Genomic DNA, 9,944 nt, shown 5'->3' with positions numbered 1-9,944 from the left:
TAAATTTTCCTTTAAAATGACGACTTTTGGAGGTTTCCGGGTATGCTGAAAACGAATATTGCATTTGAATTTCTGCAAATAAGTAGTTTTCCGGATATTAAGCAATGCAGTTCTTTATGTTATAAGTGGTGGCCATTGTTGTACACACACGCATGCATATTTTTACCATAGTTAATTTACTCACTATTCCACGGCTAGCCATAACATGTACGGACTCAATGGGTTACGGGTAGTCTAGTATATTTATAAAAGTAAAAATATGTGAGGACGCTTCTCAACTTATATACTCAACGAATTTTTCATCTATCAACTTGAAATTTGATATATAGGATAATCAGACACGGAGAAAACATTTTAATGTTTTCCTCCGGAAAAATGACTGCTAAGCGGTCAAAATTAAAAAAAAATTGGTACGTGGGTGTCACCGGATTTTTATGCTTGTCAACTGTTTCAGGAATGCGCATGCGTAAATCGTTCACATGACAGAGTACGTATGCTAAGAATGAGTAGGGTTTAAAACACTTTTAAAAGCACGCTGCAAGGTGATCTAATGGTTATCGTACTTGATTCACTGTCTTTAGGTTTTAGTTTCGATCTCAGATCGGACTTTTTTTTTTTTTAATTTTCTACTTATATGAATGAACTGTAAAAAAGCATAATACTCGCACGCACATGTCTTAGTTTCCTTCCGTTTTTTATTTCCTTCTTTTAAGGGAATTTCATTTTACGTTTAATACCTACGGTATTTCTGTTCGTAATGAATAAGAATTCTGCGTAATTAAAATATAATATTTACGTGTATTTTATCACCGGGCAACGCCGGGCAGCTTGCTAGTATTATATAAATAGAGATATACTTACCTGAACAGTTTCGTTTGTCTGGCATCAACTCATAACCACTTCGACAAGTGCAATTGTAAGAACCAATCGTGTTGACGCACAACTGTGAACATTGGCCGTTCCCTTTACGACATTCATTCACATCTACAAACAAAGATAAAATCACATAAAACCAAAATCTAACATTCACGTATCAATTATTTCATATACGAAAAAAGTATGAGTTATCTCCTCTTGCGATTAGTACTCTTTGAATAATGTAAATATGTAATGTAATGCATTACGAATTTGTTTAAAGTCAAGTCAAGTCTTTTTGACTTCCGGTTTTTGTTCTGCAGATGATGACAATGAAGGTATGTTCCCTTGTGGTTAATGATTATTTTTCTCTAAGATAACGTGAAACCCCACCGTTCTCCAAGTTCAGATGAGCTTTCTTATTCGCTTGACCATATTTAATTATTCATCCAAAGTAAAGTAACGCCCACTGTTCACATATCACGTAGTTTATATGCAAAATAAATATGAGTTACTTCCCTTTGCTATTAGAACTCTTTAACTAATACAACCTATTGTTCACGTATCAAGTATTTTTATAATGCAAAACGCGCATGAGTTATTGCTCCGTTCGTACTAGTATTTTTTAAATAACAACACCCACTGTTCACGTATTAATTATTTTATATACAAGTACGGGTTACTTCATTTGCCATTAGAATTCTTTAAATAATGTAAGTCATAAATCACAAATTTTGAAAAAAAAAAAAAATGTCTAGCCCGGGTCCAGCGGTAGCCATGTTTGATTCATTGTCTCTCCGTCTTAGTCGACCCCGAGCCAAAAGGCCTGAGTCGGTTCTGTTGCGTCCCAAGGGGATTGTTTTTTTTTTTTTTTTTTTTTTTTTTACATTTTCACCCCAAACAAGGCACATTGCCAGTTTGGTGTAGGGGGCTACTATCAGGGGCAGCAACTACTGGGGCACTATGTAGGGATTTGGGCAGCAAAATGTCGGTTCACGTTGCACTTGAACTTCTGCATGTCAGTATGTGGAAATGTCTTCAGTCCGACAGCCAGGGGGGAAAAAAGAATGAATTACCATGGGTTTAATCTTTTATAAACTAAGCCACTTAGACAACTCGTCTGATTGATGGTCTTTTATTGGACACGCCTGAAAGGACGTTGACTGTTACAACCAATCAGCAATGACGTTATAAACCAAATAAATAAAAAATCTTGAGCTGCGAGTGTATGCTGCTCCTGCTGCTACAGGCTCTTCAAATGAACTGTATTCGGTATAGTATCCTCTAAGGTATGCAATTTTAGGACATATGAATTAATTTTCAAACTATGACGTTTTTACCCTATTTTTTTTTTTTTTTCAATTGTTCAAATTTTTCTCGAACATCCTAAATTCACATATACACACACATAAAAAAAATCCTGAAAACATGGAAACGTCTATTAATTTACTTACCTAAACAACTGGTTCCATCATCGGACAATTTGTAACCCGGTCGACATTTGCAAATAGAGGAACCTTCAGTGTTAACACATAAATGGGAACAATTGCCGTTGTTCACTCGGCATTCGTCGATATCTGGAATTTAGAAAAATTAAAATGAAAGTAAAAATTCCTCCGAATAATTGAAAGTTCCATTAATTAATACAGAGGCTAATCCACTTGTTAACTATCGTTGAAGGTTTATCTATTAGTAGTAATTAGGTAGTACCTATTGTGGAGATATGCTCGAAAACAGGAAACGTTTTAGACAAAGAGTCATGGGGAAGTAAGGGATCGATCTAGTTGATTCGTTGATTCGTGAATAATCGGATAAAAGTGAAGCGGTTGAATATGACGTCTTCCACAACTACCATAGAAAGTGACGAGTAAAAACTGTCAGTCTTGACAAGAGCATTCATTGGTTGAGGCAAGATATGTTAAAATTGTCTGACGAACCAAAAATAATCAAGCAATGTCTTAAAACATGAGTAATTCTTCTTTTCTGTCCTCTATTTTGAAAATCATTATGATGTTAAATCAGAAAAACTTATATTTCTTTATAAAATACTAGCTGCCCGGAATTAAATAATGTCATTTTAATTTGTATTCAAATAATAATAATAAAAAAATAATGTGCGAATCAGAAAAAAGATAGAAAAATGTTCATGTAAGGGCGATAACTCCTATTTTAACCTTCAAATTAAAATAAAGTTGCCTCCGTCTTTTTTTTTTCACGTATTAAATATTTTATGATGCAAAACAAGTATGAGTTAACCCCCTCTTGCGATTAGAACTCTATAAATAATAACATCAATTGTTAAGTTATTATTTAAGATTTTCACCATTTTACCAATCTTCCTGGATGAAATAAATATTTTCAGAAAGACACTTGAGCATATTTGTATCCTCGGTTGAGGATGTGTGTGCGAGGACATTTCTCAACCTATATACTCCAAAAATCGTTTGATCTACATACTTGAGATTTTGAATATAGGGTATTCAGACATATGGAAATCGTTTTAATCCGAAAAAAGGTCTGCTAAGGAGTCAAAATTGAAAAGTTGGTACGTCGGGGGAAGTCACTGGATTTTTATCTGTTTTTTTAACTGTTTCACGAATGCACATGCGTGAATCGTTCACATGGCATATTCCTTATATTAAGAATAAGTAGGGATGAAAACACTTTTTAAAAGTACGTGTCAAGCTGGTCTAATGGTTATCGTACTTGACTGACTGCCTTAGGTCTTAGTTTCGATCTCAGCTCGAACGTTTTTTTTTTTTTTTTTTTTTTTTTACTTAAAAGAAGTTCACTTTTTAGAAAAAACATAATACTCGCAAGCATATGTCTCCGTTTCTGTATAAATTAAAATATAATATTTATGCGTATTTCACGACCGGGAAACGCCGGGCGGCCTGCTAGTATTTTATAATATTAATGTTCCCACTCTCACTAAAATTTCCTTATCTAAGTCATGTTTTCTAAAATGTATTCCGGGATCGTTATATTCTGTGAAGCAATGTTTACTGTCAGTAGCGTTTGTTACGGTAATGATGATATCTTCTCTGTATATTTCCTTCAAAGAGTAATATTCGCTAAGAGTAATTCAATTGTGTATTGTTTGTTTTTTTTTGTTTTTTTTTTCTTTTTACGGACGGTTATCCTTATCTTCATAGTTGTTATTGTCTCATCATGTTTTGGCTAATAAATCTTCCAGCCTGCTTTGGGTAGGGTTGAAACCGCTATCTTCAGACAATGCTCACCTGAAACCGTAGAGACTCGGCGCTTCTATCCACTACACTACGTTGAGTCTTTACAGTCCCAGGTGAGCACTGTCTGAAGATAGCGGTTTCAATCCTATAGAAAGCAGGCCGGAGGATTAGTTGGTCAAAAACGTGGTGAGGTAAGAACAACTATGGAAAGTAGTAATTACTGGGGACACAGTTACGAGTCTCAGCATTTTTATCCCATCGCGGTTAACCACCTGAAGAAGGCCAAAGGAATAGTTGGCCGAAACGTGGTTAAACAACAACTATAAAGATGAGGATAACAGTAAAAAAAAAAAATCAATGCATAAATTATGAAGCCTCGTTTCAAAGGATTCCAAAAAATATGATAATACATAATAATTCAATTGTATTCTAACAACGTATTTTAGAAACACTATATCCTGAGAGCAATATATTTTAGGAACAAAAATAATTATCGTTTCGCGTCATTATCCGGCATTAAATAAACCAACAGATGCTTGATGTCCCATAAGAATCCAAACCCATCGTACGTTCAACTTAAACAATAATTACATCTCTTATATATATATATATATATATATATATATATATATATATATATATATATATATATATATATATATATATTTATTTTTATTTTTTTTTTAATATCATTATATAAGATAGTGTCCATTGTAACAATCTTCCTTGCTGGAATAAATACTTTCAATTAGAAACTTTAGTAAATTACATTATTTTAATGCAAAGAACATGCGGCTAGTATTGAAGGGAAAGAAATCGCTAGTGAAACTCAGATATCGATTTGTTAAGTGTGTTGCTGTTTAAGTCTTGGACAACCCGACCGATTTAGTTTTATATATTACGTTAGACATTATTCAATGATTAAATGCCGGATATTCAATTAAATTTGTATTTTAAGTGAATCAAAGATTAAAATATTTTAATGAAGAGTACCCCCCTAGTTTATTTAAGAGTATAACGACCCACTACCGCCTTCAATATGGCATCCAGAGATACATTTCTTATTCTCATTCTGTCAGCCGGAAGTGTTATTTGTGGTCTCAGTACAGGCCAACTTCGCGTGTGTAAGTCATTCACTTGTAACATTTTCAATACCAAAAAGAAAGAAATTCTTTATACATACGCGTGGGGTGTTTATATAGCGTCTTTTTATTCAGTTCATCGTCGCCGTTTTGTCTAGTGATTGCTATAGAAATAAAATTCTTCTCACGAAAAAAGTAACACAATGGGAGACATTCGCTGAGTTTTCTTAAAGGTTTTATTTGGAAAAAAGGAGCTCGAGGGAGAGAGAGACTAATGTTATCTTAGCTAATTGTTTATTTCCTATTTTAACGTTCTAACTTAACTGAAATGAGTGACATCGAAGTAACATTTGCCTTAGATTACAAGTTTCTTCCATTATTGACGGTGTTTCGTTCGCACAGTTTTCACGAAGAGGCTGATTTGAAAACCTTAGTTTTCTCTCAGCTCGCAAAATGTGACGCCATTCGTCATTGGCCGACTCCTGTTTTGTCTACCGTTTGACTTGTTGCCTCCCTGTCTCAACTTTACTCATCTTTAATTGAACACTGAGATCTGAGTTATTATGCACTCAGTCTGACCCTTGTTAAAATTCATACTAGCTAGCTTAATCACCACCGGCGCAAGTTTCTTGATATACAACATACTCACTGATCGATATAAGGTTATTACAATCAAGTCATTATAATTATGTTATTACATTTAGGTTATCATAATTAGGTTATTACTATTTGGTCATAAAAATTAGGTCATATAAATTAAGTTATTACAATTTGGTTATCACAATTAGGTCAAAACAATTAGGTTATTATATTTAGGTTATTGCAATTAGGTTATTGCCAATAAGTTATTACAATGAGGTTATTAAAATTAGGCCATAACAATGAGGTTATTACATTTAGATTATTGCAATTAGGTTATTACTATTAGATCATAATAATTAGGCTATTACAATTAGGTTATTACAATATGGTCATAACAATTAGATTATTACAATTAAGTTACTACAATAAGGTTATTACCATTAGTTTATTGCAATAGATTATTACAATCAGGTTATTACTATTAGTTTATTACAATCAGGTTATTGCAATAGTTATTACAATTAGGTTATAACAATTAAGTTATTCCAATTAGGTGATTACCATTAGGTCATAGTTTATTACAATTAAGTTATTACAATTAGCTATCACAATTAGGTTATTACTATTACATCGTAACAATTAGGTTATTACAATTCAATTATTACAATTAGCTATTACAATTAGGTTATTACAATTAGGTTATTACAATTAGTAAGCTTCCAATATGGAACAGTATCATAAATTTGGAAGATTTACGAGCCTCTACAGCCGGTATATTGTATATTGTATATTATACATGAATTAAAAATATGATTTCATGTCACTCACCTTTGCATGTCTGCATGTCGGGTCGCAAGTGATATCCAGGATGGCATTGGCAGTGCAGATTACCAGGTGTGTTGACGCATATTTGGCTACAGTTTCCATTGTTCACGCCACATTCATCTATATCTGTTCAATAATAATAATAATAATAATAATAATAATAATAATAATAATAATAATAATAATAATATGCAGCAAACTGGCGCAAAAGGAATACAATAACAGACACGACCAAGTGGGAAGGGTAGTACACTGGGAATTATGCAAACAAATGCATCTTGAACGCACAGACAAGTGGTGCAAGCATAAGCCGGCAACAGTACTTGAAAACGTGAATCACAAAGTCTTATGGGACATGGACATACAAACTGATAAACCCAGCCAAGCAAGAAGACCGGATATCGTAATAATTTACAACAAAGAAAAATTCTGTCAAATTGTAGACTTTGCTGTTCCAGCAGACCACAGGGTGGATATCAAAGAAAATGAGAAACGGAGCAAATACAAAGAGCTAGCCAGAGAGCTGAAACGGATATGGAAGATAAAGAAAATCAAAATAATACCTAGGAGCACTAGGAACAATGGCCAAAGACTTTGAAAAAAGAATGAGAGAAATTGGAATTAAAGGAATGACTGGAAAAATACAACGAACAACAATCATGAAAACGGCTGGAATATTAAGAAAACCCCGTGAATGTGGAAAGTAAGAAGAAGGAGCAACAAATGCGGGCCAGACAAACTGCTGCGAAGGCAAAACATGAAACACTACATGGAACCAAGAACGCTGAAACCTTGGGGAGGCTTATTGCAAAGACCAATAGTTGCTACCAACGAGAAATTAATGGCAGGCAGCTGTTGCGATGATGCAAATTTATTTGCAAATATTATCGAAAGGAGGAGAGTACTGAAAACCTGGGGAGACTTGTTGTCACTCAGCTTCCAGTGAACACCACAGGCTGTTTTCAGGGAAATATCTCTGAAGACCTGTGCAAAAGCTCTGTGTGAGCCAATAATAAAGAAAACCTTAGATTACTCAATTTAATCTACAAACGCTAACCTTTCATATAGAAAATGCAACAAGAGTAAAACAAAAATGCAACCAAAAAAACTGAAACTGCAAAATTGTAAATCGGGGAGTCGAGAAAGATGGAAAGATAGAGGAACGAAAGCATTAACAAGACCTCCACTGGATGAGTGTAAAGGAGATTGAGATCTTGGGGAGGCTTATTGTCACCCAAATTCCAGTGAAGACCAATAGTCATTGCATATGAGAAGTTGATGACAAACGGCTGTTGCGATGATGCAAATCTGTTTGCAAATGCTTTCGAAAGAGGTGAAGAGTACTGATAATCTGGAGAGAATGACTGTCATCCAGGCTCCAGGGAATACCATCTGCTGTTTCAGTGAGCAATATCTGATGATGACCTGCGTGAGAACTCCTAGTGAGTGAAATAACACACACACACACACACACACAATATATATATATATATATATATATATATATATATATATATATATATATATATATGAAGAGTTTATAGCTCTTTAAATGAACCACTATGGTAGCGAAAAAAAAAAAAATAACAGCGTTTCGATGTTGTTAACATCGTTAAAAAACGCCAACAATAAATCTTTTATATATATATATATATATATATATATATATATATATATATATATATATATATATATATACTAGCATTTCAGCCCGGCGTTGCCTGGGTGTTTGGAGGTGTGTGTTGAGCAAAAAAAAAAAGTGGTAGTAGAAAGGCAGGCTCGAACCCGTACCGCGAAGGACGAAAAGAACGGGGAAAAAACCTGACGTCTTTGTCGTTACGACCACCACCAAACCGGAATTGAGGTAGGCTTTAATTAAGGCTAGACAATAAAAAGGGGAGGATGACTTTCAAAAATATCGGCGAAAAACTGACCCCCTCCTGTAGAAAAGTGCCCAGTTGAAGGTGAAGATATTAATGTTTTTAGCCAATTTTTCGATATGTGTCGTCTAAAAGGTCGATCTTCAAAACGATACTGATCTTGTAAAAATCCGTCGCCTCTGTCGAAAGTTTTAGGCACACATGCAAACATACATACATACATTTATATATTGGTAACTAAAAATTTTCGGTCCAAACCGATTTAAAAGCTTGCCATATCTCTGAATACCCTTTATGTAAAATTTCAAATGTTTAGACCAGAAATTTGAGCAATTTAGCAAAAACCGCAGACGTCAAGTTTTTTTTAACTTTGACCCCTATTATGACCCCTTAACATTTATTATTTTAGGCTCAAATAAATTTATTAAGTTAAATCCATGTCCAAGGAACCTATATCTAAAATTTCAAGTGTTTAGACCCAAAATTGTCGGAGGATTTTGGTAAAGTTCTCAAAGGGCAAATCGTTGAACTTTGACCCCTTAATAGCTCAATTTCTGGCCGAAAACGAATCACATCGATTTTCCCAAATCTCAGTATCCTGTATATCAAATTTTGAGTCTGTAGACTAAAAATTGACAAAGTTATTGCGTAGGGAAATGTACACACACAGACACACAGACACACACACAGACATGTTCACTTATATATATATATATATATATATATATATATAGATAGATAGATAGATAGATTAAACAAAAATATATACGTATACATAAATATATATTGAAACAATTCTGTGTTTACTGCAAACTTTTTACGCAAATATTATGCAAGTATATATCATGTAGAATATCTGCATGAATATAATTACACGTAATAGTTAACTAAAGATGATCATCCCATAAGAAAACCGAAAAAAAAAAACTAATAGGGAATTAATTTAAATGAATGTTTAAAAGAATATGCAAATTAGCTAGATCTTTTGCTAGTGAATGCAATCCCACAACCCATATATAAGAAAATTGTATTTTCTTTTTAAATAAGTAGAAAAGAGGGGTTTTAATACGAGGGGCGTGCAATAAGTAATGCTCCTGACCCAATTCCTATAGCAGTAGAGCAACGAAACTTGGCACATTATTAGTCTTTCTCTACATAGGAACCACCCAGAGTTATGCATTTCTCCCATCGTTTGATGCAGCTCTGGAGACCGTTTTTGTAGAACACCCCAAGTTGGTCCTCCAACCACGACGTGACTTCAAAAATCAAGGCTGCATCATCTAGGAAACGCTTTCCTTCCAAAAACAACTTTATGGATGGGAAGAGGTGAACGTCAGAGGGTGCAAGGTCAGGAGAGTAGGGTGGATGGGTATGATTTCATAACCACACGCCCGTGCTTCTGATCTGGCGACATGCGAGTTGTGGACCGGAGCGATGTCCTGCAGGAGGAAGGTACCTTTGCTGATCTTGCCCCGCCTCTTGATTTTGATAGCTTCCCTTAATTTCCTCAAAAGCGAAGCATAATAAGC

General features: G+C 34.3%; 1 protein-coding gene across 1 annotated transcript in view; it reads right to left on the bottom strand.

Moving 5' to 3' along the window:
* Positions 1-9,944, bottom strand: part of LOC145252587 (uncharacterized) — a 198,985-nt gene that overhangs the window by 127,654 nt on the left and 61,387 nt on the right. The window contains exons 8-10 of the mRNA XM_080112251.1: positions 6,539-6,661; positions 2,310-2,432; positions 862-984 (exon numbers count right to left, since the gene is read on the bottom strand). Coding sequence (XP_079968377.1) covers positions 862-984; positions 2,310-2,432; positions 6,539-6,661 — 369 coding nt within the window. The remainder of the gene's footprint in view (positions 1-861; positions 985-2,309; positions 2,433-6,538; positions 6,662-9,944) is intronic.

The sequence above is a fragment of the Euprymna scolopes genome, chromosome 29 (assembly GCF_053919585.1).
Source record: "Euprymna scolopes isolate OS-2025 chromosome 29, ASM5391958v1, whole genome shotgun sequence".
NCBI classification, from domain to species: Eukaryota; Metazoa; Mollusca; class Cephalopoda; order Sepiida; family Sepiolidae; genus Euprymna; species Euprymna scolopes.
The sequence above is the reverse complement of the archived record's forward strand: the minus strand, read 5'-3'. Positions and strand labels throughout refer to the sequence as shown.